This window comes from Ranitomeya imitator, chromosome 4, assembly GCF_032444005.1.
Source record: "Ranitomeya imitator isolate aRanImi1 chromosome 4, aRanImi1.pri, whole genome shotgun sequence".
Lineage (NCBI taxonomy): Eukaryota > Metazoa > Chordata > Amphibia > Anura > Dendrobatidae > Ranitomeya > Ranitomeya imitator.
The window spans coordinates 38,315,452-38,337,102 of record NC_091285.1 but is presented as its reverse complement, the minus strand read 5'-3'; the positions used below and the strand labels follow the sequence as shown (position 1 = coordinate 38,337,102).

At 48.0% G+C, this 21,651-nt stretch overlaps 1 protein-coding gene across 1 annotated transcript in view; it reads right to left on the bottom strand.

Annotated features, from left to right (window-relative positions):
* The window catches only part of CCDC69 (coiled-coil domain containing 69), a 47,269-nt gene extending 29,203 nt beyond the window's left edge, over window positions 1-18,066 (bottom strand). The window contains exon 1 of the mRNA XM_069763550.1: window positions 17,870-18,066. Within this exon, the coding sequence (XP_069619651.1) occupies window positions 17,870-17,926 (57 nt within the window). The 5' untranslated portion in view covers window positions 17,927-18,066. The remainder of the gene's footprint in view (window positions 1-17,869) is intronic.
* Window positions 18,067-21,651: the final 3,585 nt, after the last annotated feature.

Below are 21,651 nucleotides of genomic sequence, written 5' to 3'. Positions count from 1 at the left end.
GCGATAACGATCCAAGAAATAACTTTCTTCCTTCATACATGTTGAGTCATTATAGGTATGGAAACTGTCCGGGCGTCTCTCACGGATGACATCCATTCGGCCCCTCTCCAGCGCAGCCCTGTCATGTTTGATAGAGGAGATATTTGGAAAACAGGAAAGTGGAGTGGAAAAAAGAAAAAGGGGATTCATAACAGAGAGTAGGAGGAATGTGTGAAGATCAAGGAGTCTGGCCTTGTGCGTGTGTGAAGTTCAGTGTTTTCTGCAGGTGACTCACTGTTGTGATGGCTGCCACCATCATTCAATAGTCAGAGGTGCAGATCTCTCAATTTATATGACCAAAGTCTAAAAAAAGGAAAGAGGGAAATGTCCCAGCTGAAATGTACAGGAATGAAACCCCATTACTGGCACTCCTGGAAACTTCTAAGGAAAAAAAAGAGACCTATCCACTGTCCTGACAAGTATATTCCCTATGATAACAATTCTCGGTCAGGAAGGTTATTGTGATCAGGAGGATTCAGGTAATAAAAGGATTTTAGGGTGCAGCAATTCCCTGGCTCACCTTTTCCAGGATCTCTGCCAAAATTTGGAATTACCACAAAGCTCTTTCTGACCTGGTAGTTTGTTACTAGGTGTCAGTACTGGTAAGGTGCTACCTGAGCATGCTCGTGGGCTAACCGAGTCAGTTTGGCGTCCTCGAAAAATATGTTCCGAGTTCCCGTGGCTGCATGTCTCGCGACGGTTCAACAGCAGGTGCGGAGACATTTTTTGAGCACGCCGAAGTCACTCGGTTAGCACCTGACCATTCTCATCACTAGTCAGTACTACAGGTTCGGGCTCCAAGAGAATTAAAGGAGCTGTCCACTCAGATACCCTCAGAGATCTGATACTGGTGAGCTATGCAAAGGCCGGTTTTACACATCCGCGTGTCGTGGATTGAGAATAGATCTCTTGACCGAGATTTGACAGACTATGAGGTTGCGGAATTCGGGTTGACTCTTGCGGCCAGTCCGTGCATCACGGTTAGGACTCAGACTGACACATGGGTGCGTGAACACAGGCCAAGCTGCTTCATATGTCAGTACACGGACAGGCTGTGGCTCTCCCGACCTGAACGTAGCTTACATCTTGACCCAAACTATGAGGTTGCTGAGTTCGGGTTGAGAGACCTGAGGCCAGTCCGTGCATTGCGGTCTGTGCTTGGACCGAAGCAGCCATAGGGCTCATTCACACCGCATTTTCTCATGTACATGTGCTATCCGTTTTTTTTCCAGAAAACACTTGTACCCATGAAAGGATATGGGGTTGTTCACATATCTGTTATTTTTTTGCAGACTGAGTGGTCCGTGCAAAACTGCGGAGACAAGTCCGGTATTCATCTGATAAATGGATCAAACTCGGCAATTAAAGTTTATGGGTCCATAAAAAATAAAAAAACGGATAGCGCTCGGACATCATCTGTGTGCGGTCCGTCTTTCACTAAAGATACATAGATACGAAAAGGTGGAGAAACATACTGTATCTTTTTTTCTCACGAGTGAAAAAACTGACGGAACTCTATAAAAACTTGGTCCGTTTATCTTGTACATAAAAAAACCCTGATGTCTGAGTGAGGCCTTAAGAATAAGTAAATTTATCAGCCCTGGACAACCCCTTTAAGTTTTTTACCTAAAATCCACATCACCCAGGGTCGATATACAGAAATCCAGGTATGTATGTGAACGGGTGGAATTCGGTGTCTGATTTAAAAAAAAAGAAGGTATTTTATTTGATACCCGGGAGTGGGCCACCTCTAGGACACTGGCCTTTTCATGTCCAACCAAACGACCATTGTCCCAGAGGTGACCCTCTCCCCTGTATCCATGTTTTAATCTTCTCAAGTAAAGTACCGCTTTTTATCGGACACCAAGTGCCAACCGTTCATCTACTTACCAGGATTCTATTCTACTAGACGCTCTTCGTCTGAGGTGAAGCGCCTGTTTTTCTCGAGGCTGATCGGCTGCACTCAGTCCCGTGGGTTGCAACAAGGTACGCTTGTTTGAACGGTGCCGGTGATTTTCTTTCTTTTGCATTCAATATACAGAAATATTCCGAAGATGCCAACCAATTACTCTTTGTTGACAAAACAAAATTCATGAATGAATCCAGAGTAGGATTTTGAGCCTCACTACGCAGCGCACCAATTGCCTGTATGGCAGAATAGCACATTTGTCTTCTTAACGTTGTGTTCTTACATTCTTCCATTTCCAAGATCCCATTTGGATGTTAGAGAATGTGGAACATTCAAATTTTACATTCAAAGGCTGGAATCACACCCAGACTGTCCTGAAAAGGTTCACATCTGTGCTAACAATTCTTTTTTTCTGTTCCGGAATTCACTGGTATCTATTACAAGAAGGAAAACAACGCCCATCGACTATCATGGACTCGGTCAGGTCTCTGTTCAGGAAACACATCTATAAAAATGACTTAATGTGGTCACACATGTGCACTACATCATCATTCACACGAGACTAATAGGGACCCCTTTGGCTAGACTTCCCAGCAATTACACACTTATCACCCATCAATAAGATACCCACTTTAAAGTGGACCTGTCACTCAGTTAAGTGGCCAGTTGTTGCTTATGTTATTCTTGATGCTCCCGAGTATTCTTTCCGCCCCCCCCTTTTTTTCCCTTTTAGATCTGCGATTTTACGTTGAACTCCTAAGTGGGTGTCTCACACTCAGGACCTTTACGACACTTTCACTCTTTACCACCGGTGCCCATGGCACTGTGTATAGATGTTTGTGAGTGACAGAGATTCTGGGTGTGGGACCTTCAATGATCATGTTCTCAGACACCTTACACGCCAAGACAGCTAGAAGTACCGTACTATATCAAAGTGTCAAATGAAATCTGAAGAAAATAATTTCTTATGGGGTTGTCCAGGACTTATGATATTGATGACCGATTGAAGAACACGGGAGCTGAGCTGAGGTACCCGAGAATGGACACTTTGCTTCCCGCCATGTAGGACCTACAAACAGCTGATAGATGTCCAACGGACAGGTCATCAATGTTTAAGACCTGGACAACCCTCATAAGAAATTACATCTTCATGTACAGGTTTGCGAATATTTTTACAATGCCCTACTTTCTTGGAATTAGAAAGAATAAGTAACATGAATCCAGCCCAAACAGTTCACATTCCCCTTGCTCAGCGTCTCATGACACTGCCTGGCTGGCAACCATCTTACTTCAAGAGACACACAGACAGTCACTGTTAACCATTTAAGGCCAAAAAAAAAAATTCTTACACATATTTAACGCTTTGCTCTGAAAATGTTCCCATGGGGACTATTCAACAAAAAAAGGTGCACTGACCCGCATGGCACTGTGAGATTTCTGCAGGTTCATAGCCCCATACTGAGTAAGTTGTGATGCTCTGCGTGTACCGCTTCCTTTCTACCAGAGTCAGCGTTAATGTTTTCAGTAATCTTTGCTACAGTAGATTTTCTGTGAAAGGAGACCAAAGGGATGAGGCTTCACTGCCTATGAATGCTCCCGGAGCACCCAGGACCCTCACTGCCCATGGAGCACCCAGGACCCACACCGCCCTTGCACATCAATGACCCTGAAGCACCCAGGACCCTCACTGCCCATGCACCTCAATGCCCCTGGAGCACCCGGGACCCACACTGTTGTGAGTTCTGTTGTCGGGCTCCCTCCTGTGGTCATGAATGGTACTTCGGCTGGTTCTGTCCATGGACTTTCTCTGGTGGCTGTGGGTGTTTCTGAGTTTCCTTCCTCAGGTGACGAGGTTAATTCGTTAGCTGGCTGCTCTATTTAACTCCACTTAGATCTTTGCTCCAGGCCACCTGTCAATGTTCCAGTATTGGTCTAGTTCACTCCTGGATCGTTCTTGTGACCAGTCTTCCCAGCAGAAGCTAAGTGACTGCTTGTTTTTCTCTGGTTTGCTATTTTTCTGTCCAGCTTGCTATTTTGATTGTTCTTGCTTGCTGGAAGCTCTGGGACGCAGAGGGAGCGCCTCCGCACCGTGAGTCGGTGCGGAGGGTCTTTTTGCGCCCTCTGCGTGGTCTTTTTGTAAGTTTTTGTGCTGACCGCAAAGTAACCTTACCTATCCTCGGTCTGTTCAGTAAGTCGGGCCTCACTTTGCTAAATCTATTTCATCTCTGTGTTTGTATTTTCATCTCTACTCACAGTCTTTATATGTGGGGGGCTGCCTTTTCCTTTGGGGAATTTCTCTGAGGCAAGGTAGGCTTTATTTTTCTATCTTCAGGGCTAGCTAGTTTCTTAGGCTGTGCCGAGTTGCATAGGGAGCGTTAGGCGCAATCCACGGCTATTTCTAGTGTGGTTGATAGGATTAGGGATTGCGGTCAGCAGAGTTCCCACGTCCCAGAGCTCGTCCTATATTATCAGTAACTATCAGGTCATTCCGTGTGCTCTTATCCACCAGGTCCATTATTGTCCTGAAATGACCCTGAAGCACCCAGGACCCACGCTGCCCATGCACGTCTATGCCTCTGGAGCATCCGGGACCCCCGCTGCTCATGCACATTGATGAACCTGGAACACCCAGGACCCACACTGCCCATACACATCAATGTCCCTGGAACCATCCAGGACCATCACTGCCCATGCACATGAATGCCCCTGGAGCATCCAGGACCCTCGCTACCCATGCACATCAGTGCCCATGGAGTACCCGGGACCATCACTGCCAATGCACATCAATGCCCATGGAGTACCCAGGACCATCACTGCCCATGCACATCAATGCCCATGGAGTACCCAGGACAATCACTGACCATGCACAGTGGGTGCCGGCTGGGTTATAGTAGATAGCTCCAATTGCTCCCATTTAAACAAAACCTAAGCGGAAACTCTCCAAATTGACCTCTAAAACTTGTTCCTGCTCCAAAAGTTCAGCAAGAAGACTCAGTGTCTTTAAAGGGAGCATTGCTTGGCCTAAAAGACTCTGTACGCCAACTGGTAGTCTCCTCAAGGAGGTGCAATATTGTCAATATAACAATCCTTCACCAGTCATCGTACTACAAAAATGTACTCCGTTCCTCCCTCCCGTTGTCCTTACTGCTGGATTCATACTTCGGACAGATCCCTAGAAGGAATGTACGATGTGCTGCTCCGGGAAACAGATCCACAGCTCATGCCAACCACATTTGTAATGTCACACAGTGTTTACGAGATTTCTGCTGTCTGGTAATAAAAAGTGAGCTTGGAGCATCTGAGCGCTGCAATCGAGGTGGTACAAATTATGAACCGCAAATAGCAGGGTATTCAAGATGTGGGAGAAGAAAACCATTCACCCTGTGATGACCATGGAGGCCTAACTCAGACCTGCTGAAATCTATGGCCAGGTGGCCAACGTAACACCCCGAGCAGAGGCCGCTATGTGCGGCCTTATCCTTCTTATTCCCGTGCACTTTCTTTGGCTAGCTTCACAATGAGTGTTGAGGAGGTTTTCCAAAGGCCCCCTAAAAAAAATGCTTCATCCTATTCGTTTTAATGTAAAATCCACTTTGCTGTTCATGTTCGGGGTTCAGTGCTTTTTTATACAAGGTTTTTAAAAAAAAAAAAAAAATGCCACAGAAAAAAAAAAGATGCGATACGTCACTTCTGAAAACTGCTTCCTCACGAAATCTGCTCCGAAATGTGAGACTGTAAAGTCAACGGGCAGAAAAACATGATGTTCAAAATAACGCATCAAGAACCTCTTGGAAAACTGCCTAAGGGTATGTGCACACGTTGCGGAATCGGCTGCGGATTCCATGCGGTGTACAATACCATGTTAACCTATGGAGAACCAAATCCTCTGTGCCCATGCTGCAGAAAATTCCGCGCAAACGCAGCGGTTTATTTTCCACAGCATGCCAATTCTTAGTGTGGATTCCGCAGCGTTTTACACCTGTTCCATTATAGGAATCCGCAGGTGTAAAAACGCAGGCGAAATCCGCACAAAACCTGCAGGTAAAATGCAGGTCGTTTTACCTGCGGATTCTGCAGAAAAATCCGCAACGTGTGCACATACCCTTAGGCTATGTGAACATGGTGTCCCTTAGATGCTGACGTAGCCACCGAGTTCTCTCAGGAAAAGTTGCCTCAGGAAAGCGAAGGCGGTCATTTTCCTGAAGCGGCTTCGCTGAGCGGGAGGTTGCAGTCTCTCCTTCGTCAACTCTACCGTTAGAATCTTTTACTCTATACCGTTAAGTGTAGAGACTAGGCGGCTTCAGAAAGCTAAAAAAAATAAACAAAAATTTGATGACATTTTCTGCCTCCAAAAACTTAGTGGGAACATATCCTAAAGTAAAAAGTAACGTGTCTACCTGTAGGGTGTCGTAGGTGGTCTACAAGGCCTCATGTCCACAGAGAGGATGACATGGACCTGTAGGCACTCTGTGAACCGGCGTATGTTTCCTCTAAAAGTGGTGTATTCTACCCGCATTCTTCTTACATTAAATCATACCACACAAATCAGCAGTAAGTCAACCATGATGTCTGACCTTATCCTTAAAGGGGATGGTCTCATAAACAACATACAACACTTAGGCCAGTTTCACACATCCAACATTCACAGTCCCAGTACAGCCCCAAAGATCTGCACGGCCTCATTGAATAATATTTGTCAGAGTGCAATCTTTTTTTTTTTTTACCAGATTGCACTTGTCCAAGTTACACGCTTGTGTGAACGAACCCTAACTGCAGGTCTCCTGTGAAGTCGGCCTTATCTACACGAGAAGTGATGAATGTATTGCTGGGGGTTCAACTGCTGTGATCCCTGCTGATCATAAGAACAGAAAGTCCAAAATTCTGAATAAAAATCGTAGTGAGCATGTGCGACTGCTGTTCCATTCACGGTCTACAGGAGTGCTGGTCGCGCATGCTCACTACTGCTCTGCTCACAGTCTATAGGAGTGCTGGTCGCACATGCTCACTACTGCTCGTCTCACAGTCTATAGGAGTGCTGGTCGCACATGCTCACTACTGCTCCACTCTCTGTCTATAGGAGTGCTGGTCGCACATGCTCACTACTGCTCGTCTCACAGTCTATAGGAGTGCTGGTCGTACATGCACACTACTTCTCCACTCTCTGTCTATAGGAGTGCTGGTCGCACATGCTCACTACTGCTCCACTCTCTGTCTATAGGAGTGCTGGTCGCACATGCTCACTACTGCTCCACTCTCTGTCTATAGGAGTGCTGGTCGCACATGCTCACTACTGCTCCACTCACAGTCTATAGGAGTGCTGGTCGCGCATGCTCACTACTGCTCCACTCACAGTCTATAGGAGTGCTGGTCGTACATGCTCACTACTGCTCCACTGTCTATAGGAGTGCTGGTCGTACATGCACACTACTGCTCCACTCTGTCTAAAGGAGTGCTGGTCGTACATGCTCACTACTGCTCCACTCACAGTCTATAGGAGTGCTGGTCGCACATGCTCACTACTGCTCCACTCTCTGCCTATAGGAGTGCTGGTCGCACATGCTCACTACTGCTCCACTCTCTGTCTATAGGAGTGCTGGTCACACATGCTCACTACTGCTCCACTCTCTGTCTATAGGAGTGCTGGTCGCACATGCTCACTACTGCTCCACTCACAGTCTATAGGAGTGCTGGTCGCGCATGCTCACTACTGCTCCACTCTCTGTCTATAGGAGTGCTGGTCGCACATGCTCACTACTGCTCCACTCACAGTCTATAGGAGTGCTGGTCGTACATGCACACTACTGCTCCACTCACAGTCTATAGGAGTGCTGGTCGTACATGCTCACTACTGCTCCACTCTGTCTATAGGAGTGCTGGTCGTACATGCACACTACTGCTCCACTCACAGTCTATAGGAGTGCTGGTCGTACATGCTCACTACTGCTCCACTCTGTCTAAAGGAGTGCTGGTCGTACATGCTCACTACTGCTCCACTCACAGTCTATAGGAGTGCTGGTTGCACATGCTCACTACTGCTCCACTCTCTGCCTATAGGAGTGCTGGTCGCACATGCTCACTACTGCTCCACTCTCTGTTTATAGGAGTGCTGGTCGCACATGCTCACTACTGCTCCACTCACAGTCTATAGGAGTGCTGGTCGCGCATGCTCACTACTGCTCCACTCTCTGTCTATAGGAGTGCTGGTCGCACATGCTCACTACTGCTCCACTCACAGTCTATAGGAGTGCTGGTCGTACATGCTCACTACTGCTCCACTGTCTATAGGAGTGCTGGTCGTACATGCACACTACTGCTCCACTCACAGTCTATATCAGCAGTAAGTCAACCATGATGTCTGACCTTATCCTTAAAGGGGATGGTCTCATAAACAACATACAACACTTAGGCCAGTTTCACACATCCAACATTCACAGTCCCAGTACAGCCCCAAAGATCTGCACGGCCTCATTGAATAATATTTGTCAGAGTGCAATCTTTTTTTTTTTTTACCAGATTGCACTTGTCCAAGTTACACGCTTGTGTGAACGAACCCTAACTGCAGGTCTCCTGTGAAGTCGGCCTTATCTACACGAGAAGTGATGAATGTATTGCTGGGGGTTCAACTGCTGTGATCCCTGCTGATCATAAGAACAGAAAGTCCAAAATTCTGAATAAAAATCGTAGTGAGCATGTGCGACTGCTGTTCCATTCACGGTCTACAGGAGTGCTGGTCGCGCATGCTCACTACTGCTCTGCTCACAGTCTATAGGAGTGCTGGTCGCACATGCTCACTACTGCTCGTCTCACAGTCTATAGGAGTGCTGGTCGTACATGCTCACTACTGCTCCACTCTCTGTCTATAGGAGTGCTGGTCGCACATGCTCACTACTGCTCGTCTCACAGTCTATAGGAGTGCTGGTCGTACATGCACACTACTTCTCCACTCTCTGTCTATATGAGTGCTGGTCGCACATGCTCACTACTGCTCCACTCTCTGTCTATAGGAGTGCTGGTCGCACATGCTCACTACTGCTCCACTCTCTGTCTATAGGAGTGCTGGTCGCACATGCTCACTACTGCTCCACTCACAGTCTATAGGAGTGCTGGTCGCGCATGCTCACTACTGCTCCACTCTCTGTCTATAGGAGTGCTGGTCGCACATGCTCACTACTGCTCCACTCACAGTCTATAGGAGTGCTGGTCGTACATGCTCACTACTGCTCCACTCTGTCTATAGGAGTGCTGGTCGTACATGCACACTACTGCTCCACTCACAGTCTATAGGAGTGCTGGTCGTACATGCTCACTACTGCTCCACTCTGTCTAAAGGAGTGCTGGTCGTACATGCTCACTACTGCTCCACTCACAGTCTATAGGAGTGCTGGTCGCACATGCTCACTACTGCTCCACTCTCTGCCTATAGGAGTGCTGGTCGCACATGCTCACTACTGCTCCACTCTCTGTCTATAGGAGTGCTGGTCGCACATGCTCACTACTGCTCCACTCTCTGTCTATAGGAGTGCTGGTCGCACATGCTCACTACTGCTCCACTCACAGTCTATAGGAGTGCTGGTCGCGCATGCTCACTACTGCTCCACTCTCTGTCTATAGGAGTGCTGGTCGCACATGCTCACTACTGCTCCACTCACAGTCTATAGGAGTGCTGGTCGTACATGCACACTACTGCTCCACTCACAGTCTATAGGAGTGCTGGTCGTACATGCTCACTACTGCTCCACTCTGTCTATAGGAGTGCTGGTCGTACATGCACACTACTGCTCCACTCACAGTCTATAGGAGTGCTGGTCGTACATGCTCACTACTGCTCCACTCTGTCTAAAGGAGTGCTGGTCGTACATGCTCACTACTGCTCCACTCACAGTCTATAGGAGTGCTGGTCGTACATGCTCACTACTGCTCCACTCACAGTCTATAGGAGTGCTGGTCGTACATGCTCACTACTGCTCCACTCTGTCTAAAGGAGTGCTGGTCGTACATGCTCACTACTGCTCCACTCACAGTCTATAGGAGTGCTGGTTGCACATGCTCACTACTGCTCCACTCTCTGCCTATAGGAGTGCTGGTCGCACATGCTCACTACTGCTCCACTCTCTGTTTATAGGAGTGCTGGTCGCACATGCTCACTACTGCTCCACTCACAGTCTATAGGAGTGCTGGTCGCGCATGCTCACTACTGCTCCACTCTCTGTCTATAGGAGTGCTGGTCGCACATGCTCACTACTGCTCCACTCACAGTCTATAGGAGTGCTGGTCGTACATGCTCACTACTGCTCCACTGTCTATAGGAGTGCTGGTCGTACATGCACACTACTGCTCCACTCACAGTCTATATCAGCAGTAAGTCAACCATGATGTCTGACCTTATCCTTAAAGGGGATGGTCTCATAAACAACATACAACACTTAGGCCAGTTTCACACATCCAACATTCACAGTCCCAGTACAGCCCCAAAGATCTGCACGGCCTCATTGAATAATATTTGTCAGAGTGCAATCTTTTTTTTTTTTTACCAGATTGCACTTGTCCAAGTTACACGCTTGTGTGAACGAACCCTAACTGCAGGTCTCCTGTGAAGTCGGCCTTATCTACACGAGAAGTGATGAATGTATTGCTGGGGGTTCAACTGCTGTGATCCCTGCTGATCATAAGAACAGAAAGTCCAAAATTCTGAATAAAAATCGTAGTGAGCATGTGCGACTGCTGTTCCATTCACGGTCTACAGGAGTGCTGGTCGCGCATGCTCACTACTGCTCTGCTCACAGTCTATAGGAGTGCTGGTCGCACATGCTCACTACTGCTCGTCTCACAGTCTATAGGAGTGCTGGTCGTACATGCTCACTACTGCTCCACTCTCTGTCTATAGGAGTGCTGGTCGCACATGCTCACTACTGCTCGTCTCACAGTCTATAGGAGTGCTGGTCGTACATGCACACTACTTCTCCACTCTCTGTCTATATGAGTGCTGGTCGCACATGCTCACTACTGCTCCACTCTCTGTCTATAGGAGTGCTGGTCGCACATGCTCACTACTGCTCGTCTCACAGTCTATAGGAGTGCTGGTCGTACATGCTCACTACTGCTCCACTCTCTGTCTATAGGAGTGCTGGTCGCACATGCTCACTACTGCTCGTCTCACAGTCTATAGGAGTGCTGGTCGTACATGCTCACTACTGCTCCACTCTGTCTATAGGAGTGCTGGTCGCACATGCTCACTACTGCTCCACTCTGTCTAAAGGAGTGCTGGTCGTACATGCACACTACTTCTCCACTCTCTGTCTATAGGAGTGCTGGTCGCACATGCTCACTACTGCTCCACTCTCTGTCTATAGGAGTGCTGGTCGCACATGCTCACTACTGCTCCACTCACAGTCTATAGGAGTGCTGGTCGCGCATGCTCACTACTGCTCCACTCTCTGTCTATAGGAGTGCTGGTCGCACATGCTCACTACTGCTCCACTCACAGTCTATAGGAGTGCTGGTCGTACATGCACACTACTGCTCCACTCACAGTCTATAGGAGTGCTGGTCGTACATGCTCACTACTGCTCCACTCTGTCTATAGGAGTGCTGGTCGTACATGCACACTACTGCTCCACTCACAGTCTATAGGAGTGCTGGTCGTACATGCTCACTACTGCTCCACTCTGTCTAAAGGAGTGCTGGTCGTACATGCACACTACTTCTCCACTCTCTGTCTATAGGAGTGCTGGTCGTACATGCTCACTACTGCTCCACTCACAGTCTATAGGAGTGCTGGTTGCACATGCTCACTACTGCTCCACTCTCTGCCTATAGGAGTGCTGGTCGCACATGCTCACTACTGCTCCACTCTCTGTCTATAGGAGTGCTGGTCGCACATGCTCACTACTGCTCCACTCTCTGTCTATAGGAGTGCTGGTCGCACATGCTCACTACTGCTCCACTCACAGTCTATAGGAGTGCTGGTCGTACATGCTCACTACTGCTCCACTCACAGTCTATAGGAGTGCTGGTTGCACATGCTCACTAGTGCTCCACTCTCTGCCTATAGGAGTGCTGGTCGCACATGCTCACTACTGCTCCACTCTCTGTTTATAGGAGTGCTGGTCGCACATGCTCACTACTGCTCCACTCACAGTCTATAGGAGTGCTGGTCGCGCATGCTCACTACTGCTCCACTCTCTGTCTATAGGAGTGCTGGTCGCACATGCTCACTACTGCTCCACTCACAGTCTATAGGAGTGCTGGTCGTACATGCACACTACTGCTCCACTCACAGTCTATATCAGCAGTAAGTCAACCATGATGTCTGACCTTATCCTTAAAGGGGATGGTCTCATAAACAACATACAACACTTAGGCCAGTTTCACACATCCAACATTCACAGTCCCAGTACAGCCCCAAAGATCTGCACGGCCTCATTGAATAATATTTGTCAGAGTGCAATCTTTTTTTTTTTTTTACCAGATTGCACTTGTCCAAGTTACACGCTTGTGTGAACGAACCCTAACTGCAGGTCTCCTGTGAAGTCGGCCTTATCTACACGAGAAGTGATGAATGTATTGCTGGGGGTTCAACTGCTGTGATCCCTGCTGATCATAAGAACAGAAAGTCCAAAATTCTGAATAAAAATCGTAGTGAGCATGTGCGACTGCTGTTCCATTCACGGTCTACAGGAGTGCTGGTCGCGCATGCTCACTACTGCTCTGCTCACAGTCTATAGGAGTGCTGGTCGCACATGCTCACTACTGCTCGTCTCACAGTCTATAGGAGTGCTGGTCGTACATGCTCACTACTGCTCCACTCTCTGTCTATAGGAGTGCTGGTCGCACATGCTCACTACTGCTCGTCTCACAGTCTATAGGAGTGCTGGTCGTACATGCACACTACTTCTCCACTCTCTGTCTATATGAGTGCTGGTCGCACATGCTCACTACTGCTCCACTCTCTGTCTATAGGAGTGCTGGTCGCACATGCTCACTACTGCTCCACTCTCTGTCTATAGGAGTGCTGGTCGCACATGCTCACTACTGCTCCACTCACAGTCTATAGGAGTGCTGGTCGCGCATGCTCACTACTGCTCCACTCTCTGTCTATAGGAGTGCTGGTCGCACATGCTCACTACTGCTCCACTCACAGTCTATAGGAGTGCTGGTCGTACATGCTCACTACTGCTCCACTCTGTCTATAGGAGTGCTGGTCGTACATGCACACTACTGCTCCACTCACAGTCTATAGGAGTGCTGGTCGTACATGCTCACTACTGCTCCACTCTGTCTATAGGAGTGCTGGTCGTACATGCTCACTACTGCTCCACTCTGTCTATAGGAGTGCTGGTCGTACATGCTCACTACTGCTCCACTCTGTCTAAAGGAGTGCTGGTCGTACATGCTCACTACTGCTCCACTCACAGTCTATAGGAGTGCTGGTCGCACATGCTCACTACTGCTCCACTCTCTGCCTATAGGAGTGCTGGTCGCACATGCTCACTACTGCTCCACTCTCTGTCTATAGGAGTGCTGGTCGCACATGCTCACTACTGCTCCACTCTCTGTCTATAGGAGTGCTGGTCGCACATGCTCACTACTGCTCCACTCACAGTCTATAGGAGTGCTGGTCTCGCATGCTCACTACTGCTCCACTCTCTGTCTATAGGAGTGCTGGTCGCACATGCTCACTACTGCTCCACTCACAGTCTATAGGAGTGCTGGTCGTACATGCACACTACTGCTCCACTCACAGTCTATAGGAGTGCTGGTCGTACATGCTCACTACTGCTCCACTCTGTCTATAGGAGTGCTGGTCGTACATGCACACTACTGCTCCACTCACAGTCTATAGGAGTGCTGGTCGTACATGCTCACTACTGCTCCACTCTGTCTAAAGGAGTGCTGGTCGTACATGCTCACTACTGCTCCACTCACAGTCTATAGGAGTGCTGGTTGCACATGCTCACTACTGCTCCACTCTCTGCCTATAGGAGTGCTGGTCGCACATGCTCACTACTGCTCCACTCTCTGTTTATAGGAGTGCTGGTCGCACATGCTCACTACTGCTCCACTCACAGTCTATAGGAGTGCTGGTCGCGCATGCTCACTACTGCTCCACTCTCTGTCTATAGGAGTGCTGGTCGCACATGCTCACTACTGCTCCACTCACAGTCTATAGGAGTGCTGGTCGTACATGCTCACTACTGCTCCACTGTCTATAGGAGTGCTGGTCGTACATGCACACTACTGCTCCACTCACAGTCTATATCAGCAGTAAGTCAACCATGATGTCTGACCTTATCCTTAAAGGGGATGGTCTCATAAACAACATACAACACTTAGGCCAGTTTCACACATCCAACATTCACAGTCCCAGTACAGCCCCAAAGATCTGCACGGCCTCATTGAATAATATTTGTCAGAGTGCAATCTTTTTTTTTTTTTACCAGATTGCACTTGTCCAAGTTACACGCTTGTGTGAACGAACCCTAACTGCAGGTCTCCTGTGAAGTCGGCCTTATCTACACGAGAAGTGATGAATGTATTGCTGGGGGTTCAACTGCTGTGATCCCTGCTGATCATAAGAACAGAAAGTCCAAAATTCTGAATAAAAATCGTAGTGAGCATGTGCGACTGCTGTTCCATTCACGGTCTACAGGAGTGCTGGTCGCGCATGCTCACTACTGCTCTGCTCACAGTCTATAGGAGTGCTGGTCGTACATGCTCACTACTGCTCCACTCTCTGTCTATAGGAGTGCTGGTCGCACATGCTCACTACTGCTCGTCTCACAGTCTATAGGAGTGCTGGTCGTACATGCTCACTACTGCTCCACTCTCTGTCTATAGGAGTGCTGGTCGCACATGCTCACTACTGCTCGTCTCACAGTCTATAGGAGTGCTGGTCGTACATGCACACTACTTCTCCACTCTCTGTCTATATGAGTGCTGGTCGCACATGCTCACTACTGCTCCACTCTCTGTCTATAGGAGTGCTGGTCGCACATGCTCACTACTGCTCGTCTCACAGTCTATAGGAGTGCTGGTCGTACATGCTCACTACTGCTCCACTCTCTGTCTATAGGAGTGCTGGTCGCACATGCTCACTACTGCTCGTCTCACAGTCTATAGGAGTGCTGGTCGTACATGCTCACTACTGCTCCACTCTGTCTATAGGAGTGCTGGTCGCACATGCTCACTACTGCTCCACTCTGTCTAAAGGAGTGCTGGTCGTACATGCACACTACTTCTCCACTCTCTGTCTATAGGAGTGCTGGTCGCACATGCTCACTACTGCTCCACTCTCTGTCTATAGGAGTGCTGGTCGCACATGCTCACTACTGCTCCACTCTCTGTCTATAGGAGTGCTGGTCGCACATGCTCACTACTGCTCCACTCACAGTCTATAGGAGTGCTGGTCGCGCATGCTCACTACTGCTCCACTCTCTGTCTATAGGAGTGCTGGTCGCACATGCTCACTACTGCTCCACTCACAGTCTATAGGAGTGCTGGTCGTACATGCACACTACTGCTCCACTCACAGTCTATAGGAGTGCTGGTCGTACATGCTCACTACTGCTCCACTCTGTCTATAGGAGTGCTGGTCGTACATGCACACTACTGCTCCACTCACAGTCTATAGGAGTGCTGGTCGTACATGCTCACTACTGCTCCACTCTGTCTAAAGGAGTGCTGGTCGTACATGCACACTACTTCTCCACTCTCTGTCTATAGGAGTGCTGGTCGTACATGCTCACTACTGCTCCACTCACAGTCTATAGGAGTGCTGGTTGCACATGCTCACTACTGCTCCACTCTCTGCCTATAGGAGTGCTGGTCGCACATGCTCACTACTGCTCCACTCTCTGTCTATAGGAGTGCTGGTCGCACATGCTCACTACTGCTCCACTCTCTGTCTATAGGAGTGCTGGTCGCACATGCTCACTACTGCTCCACTCTCTGTCTATAGGAGTGCTGGTCGCACATGCTCACTACTGCTCCACTCACAGTCTATAGGAGTGCTGGTTGCACATGCTCACTACTGCTCCACTCTCTGTCTATAGGAGTGCTGGTCGCACATGCTCACTACTGCTCCACTCACAGTCTATAGGAGTGCTGGTCGCACATGCTCACTACTGCTCCACTCACAGTCTATAGGAAATATACCAAAATATCAGGTTACATAAATGGGGTCATGTCAACAAGGAGCACGGTGGCTCAGTGGTTACCGCTGTGTCCAAATCCCACCAAGGAGTTTCTGTGGGTTTCCCTCTACACTCGAAAGACATACTGATGGGGAATGTAGATTATGGGGACCATGATGATGGCAGTAAGGCGATGTGTAATATGCTGGCGCTATATAAACAAGTAAGTAAAGTAGATAAAAAGTTTCATAAATTACTTTCCCACAATAATAATAAAAATGTAGAGTAACTCGAATGTATTCATGTGGACGATCGGTAACATTTCTAAAATAGGAACGACTGTCAGCGAAATAAATTGATTTCTAGAATGTAATCTGCTGCCACCGTTCCACAGAGCTCTGTGATAGTAGCGGAGAGTGCGGGGGTGTATTAGTGTCGGTATATACATGTGTGAGAATGTGCGGAGCAGCGCAGGTCGGCTCTGCAATGACTGTATGGCTGAAAACAGCCAGTGCACATTCCTGCCCATCAACACGGCGCTGAGCAAAGGAGCGGGCCGCAACCACCCAGCTGTTAGGAAGGGCAAGCCAGCAATAGCAGGTTGGCCCCCAGACATCCTCACTTCCGTGTGCCAGGTCCTGTCGTCAACCAGCGCCAGAATTATAAGTGGGAAGTTGCCATAGGGAAAAATAAATGCAGATTTCAACTTTTTGGAAATCAAAAGGTCCAATCCATTACCGTATTTGTGCAATTTTTACATTCTCTCAGCCGAGCCCTGGCTGGAGTAACAACGCCGCCGCTTATCAAGCAGGGGTCAACTTGCCCCCCCCCCCGTCCCTCCCCAAGCCCATTTTGTTGGAACTGGGAGAAACTGATATCGAAAAGTTGAAAATTTGGGTACAACTCCAACTTGTGCCTAAATTTTGAGACTTTTCAAAGCTTTTGCAGCACGGTGGCGCAGTGGTTAGCACAGCAGCCTTGCAGCGCTGGAGTCCTGGGTTCAAATCCCACCAAGGACAACATCTGCTAAGAGTTTGTATGTTCTCTCCGTGTTTGCGTGGGTTTCCTCCGGGTTCTCTGGTTTCCTTCCACACTCCCAAGACAAACTGATAGGGAATTTAGATTGTGAGCCCCATTGGGGACAGCGATGATAATGTGTGTAAAGCGCTGCGGAATATGTTAGCGCTATATAAAAATAAAGATTATTATTATGACTCGGGCCTAGGTGTCTGGTGCCCCCTGGCTCATCCATGACCCCACCATAATATAGTGTATACAGAAAGCTGCCAGTCAGTGGTGCGGGCGGGGATCTACAGGGCTCAGTATTCAGAGCTCTGCAGCAGAGAAAACTGTGCTTCTATCACAACTGCTGCACCCAGTAACCTAAGTGATACATACCTGGAATCAGGGTCTCTGCCCCTACATCATGCTGCTTTCAGATTACGTAACAAAAACTTGCTGACAGATTCCGTCTAATGAATCAAACGCCACCACACCCTCCATCAGTGCACCCCCTTTATCACAAAGATGCCTTTCACTGTCTAAAATCCCCTTCCTCCTGAGGGCACCTATGGCCAGCTGTGCCCCCCTGTCTCCTAGCCTAGGGTCACTGTCATTTCCAGAGGCTGGTGACGTCACTGCTGCCCCCATGCACACATCATCTGTGCTGGAGGGGCATGGGTTAATGCCCTGCACAGAGAGTTAACCCCTTCCCTGCCTGGAAGCTATAGTTAGGGCTTAGCTTCCTCTAGTGTTGCTCCCTGGGGACACAAGCAGAGGAGGACAGTACCTTCTTCCTGGCTCCATGGAAGCAGCAGCAGCAGGTTTTGCTGGCCTTGCAGCCCATGACTGCCCCCCAGGTTTTGCAGGCAGCAGTGTGTGGGTCACATCTTGCCCCGTGGTGTCTCCTTCGTGTGGCTGCTCAGGCTCCTCCGCACTCAGCTGCACAAACTCCTCACAAACTTCAGGCAGCTCCAAAACTATTGTGGCCGTAATTACCGGAGTAGCTGCGCAGCAGAGTCTGGAGGGGAAGGGCCCCAGGTGACAGCTGCTGCCTGTGCAGCCCAGATAGATCTATTGCAGGATGGAGGCTCCCTGCCCTGGCACAGGGTGTTGTCTGCTTGGAGCCTGGTACAGGGGCTCTGCCATTGCCCAGGGATTTACCATCTCTGAGGTTTTAATTTTAATGCTGTTTATCAAGCAGAAGTCACTTCAGGAAATGCTTCTGTGTGGATTTTTTGGTCCTTCTGTGTTTTGTTAACATTTCCTGAAGTATTTTTTTTTAGTAGTGGGGTTTCTCACATCTCACAGTTTGTAAAAAATCTATTAAGCAGCGAATAAAATGCCTGGTTCTGTGAGATCGGCGTCACGCTACCGTAGAATACCGGCGTCACGCTACCGTAGAATACCGGCGAGGGCTGTGCGGGAAAACATTGCATAGCACTCGGACCAGTATTAATCTATGGGGCAGCTCCCATCACCGTTTATTTTCACGGCCGTATTATACGTGAGAGTGAAATCGCAGCATGCGTTTATCGGCCGAGTCTCGCCAATGCAAGATCTATGGGTGCCAGAAAAACAACGCACAGCACCATGCGAGTGCTGTCAGATTTATACACACCGGTGTCTTTTGAAAAGTCGGCAATTCATGTGCGGCTACAGTAAAATCACACTGACAGGTTAGAATAGAAAAGATAAAATACATATATATATATATATATATATATATATATATATATATATATATACACAAAGAATATATACATGTCAGTAACACACACACACACACACATATATACAGTCATGGCCAAAAGTATTGACACCCCTGCAATTCTGTCAGATAATACTCAGTTTCTTCCTGAAAATGATTGCAAACACAAATTCTTTGGTATTATTATCTTCATTTAATTTGTCTTAAATGAAAAAGCACAAAAGAGAATGAAGCAAAAAGCAAAACATTGATCATTTCACACAAAACTCCAAAAATGGTTCAGACAAAAGTATTGGCACCCTCAGCCTAATACTTGGTTGCACAACCTTTAGCCAAAATAACTGCGACTAACCGCTTCCGGTAACCATCAATGAGTTTCTTACAATGCTCTGCTGGAATTTTAGACCATTCTTCTTTGGCAAACTGCTCCAGGTCCCTGATATTTGAAGGGTGCCTTCTCCAAACTGCCATTTTTAGATCTCTCCACAGGTGTTCTATGGGATTCAGGTCTGGACTCATTGCTGGCCACCTTAGAAGTCTCCAGTGCTTTCTCTCAAACCATTTTTGGCGACCTAGAGTCGCCAACTCATATATAGTCAAGTAAATAAGGCAGCACACTGTAGCGCTAAAACATGCAAACATGAAACACGAAAATTGAACTGCATTACTGCACTAGAAATATGAAAAATGAGAGCGTTTAGCGCATAAAAATGGCCAATTTTATGTGTACCTGGTAGCCACTTTACGGCATCTCTCTTATACCAGGTCCTACACTTGCCTTTCCTCGCTAAGAATAAACGTCTCCATCTGAATGGGTACCTGTGAAACCTCTTCTTAGACTAAAATTCTCTCTCTCTGTGGAGGGGGTATGGACCTGCTGTAATTAATATTTTAGCGCTGCAGTGTGCTGCCTTATTTACTTGACTATATACGAGTTGGCGACTCTAGGTTCAGCACCTGTTCACACTTAGTCTATGTTTGGATGTGACGGTCAGTTTTTTGAAATGTATTCTTTAGCCTTCTGATTGAGCACTCCGCCTCCTAGCCACAGGTGTTTTAATTACAGCAGGTCCATACCCCCTCCATAGAGAGAGAGAATTTTAGTCTAAGAAGAGGTTTCACATGCACCCATTGAGATGGAGACGTTTATTTTCGGCGAGGGAAGGCAAGTGTAGGACCTGGTATAAGAGAGATGCCTTAAAGTGGCTACCAGGTACACATAAAATTGGCCATTTTTATGCGCTAAACGCTCTCATTTTTCATATTTCTAGTGCAGTAATGCAGTTCAATTTTCGTGTTTCATGTTTGCAGTGTGCTGCCTTATTTACTTGACTATATACGAGTTGGCGACTCTAGGTTCAGCACCTGTTCACATTTAGTGTATGTTTGGATGTGCCGGTCAGTTTTTTTAAATGCATTCGGATGTAAATCGGATGTTAGGTGTGAAAAATCGAATTGTAATCGCATGACACTCGTGTGACTCTCGGCAGGAGACTCAGACCGATTTTTCATACATTTAGTGTGACTCCGACCTTATTTTCAAATGCATAACTTGTACATTGCAGTGTATTTCTATCAGTATAATCTGCCTGTAGTAAGAGCCTGCAGTACAAAGCAAGTGCACAAAATTCACCCCTGTCAGCAGGGTTGTGCACAGTAACCTACACACAGTGTCAGGTCGGCGTCGTTATACTGATTACAATGATACCTGGTGATGAAATCCGTCTTGTGGTTGCTGTTTCATCTTTATTTTCAGTTTTGACTTAATGATATGCTCATGCTCCGGGGCGGCCTGTGGGGGGTCTTCATGTGGTGCTCTGCTTAGGTATTCATTTGCATGGCTTCTCACAGGTCACTGATCCATCAGTGACCTGCCCCCCGATTGACATAATCTACTATATAATTGTCTAAGGGTCACTTCCGTCTTTCTGTCTGTCCCATATTTTCATTGGTTGCGGCCTCTGTCTGTCATTGAATCCAAGTCGCTGATTGGTCGTGGCAAAATGCCCACGACCATTGCCACGACCAATCAGCGACGGGTTCAGTCCGGCGGCAACATGGCCGCTCCTTCCGCCCCGCAGTCAGTGCCCGCTCCATACTCCCCTCCAGTCAGCGCTCACAGAGGGTTAATGGCAGCACTAATGGACCGCGTTATGCCACGGTGTAACGCACTCCATTAACGCTGCTATTAACCCTGTGTGACCAACTTTTTTACTATTGATGGTGCCTATGCAGCATGAATACTAAAAAGATCTTGTTAAAAATAATTAAAAAAATAAAATATCATCATATACTCACCTTCCGGCGCCTTTCCCGCTGCTTGCGACGCTCCGGTGACCAGTCCATGCATTCCGATCTCGGGAGATGATGTAGCGGTCTCGCGAGACGGCTATGTCATCATCTCGCGGGACCGCAATGCACTCTTGAGACCGGAGCGCGTGAGGAGCGTCGGTAAACGCTTCCTGGATCCAGGGGCCAATGGAAGGTGAGTATATAACTATTTTTTATTTTAATTCTTTTTTTTAACAGGGATATGATGCCACATTGCTATATACTACGTGGGCTGTGCAATATACTACACGGGCTGGGCAATATACTACGCGGGCTGGGCAATATACTACGCGTGCTGGGCAATATACTGCGCGGGCTGGGCAATGTACTACGCCGGCTGGGCAATGTACTACGCGGGCTGTGCAATATATTACGCGAGCTGTGCAATATACTACGTGAGTGGGCAATATACTACGCGGGCTGTGCAATATATTACGCGAGCTGTGCAATATACTACGTGAGTGGGCAATGTACTACGCGGGCTGTGCAATACATTACGCGAGCTGTGCAATATACTACGTGACTGGGCA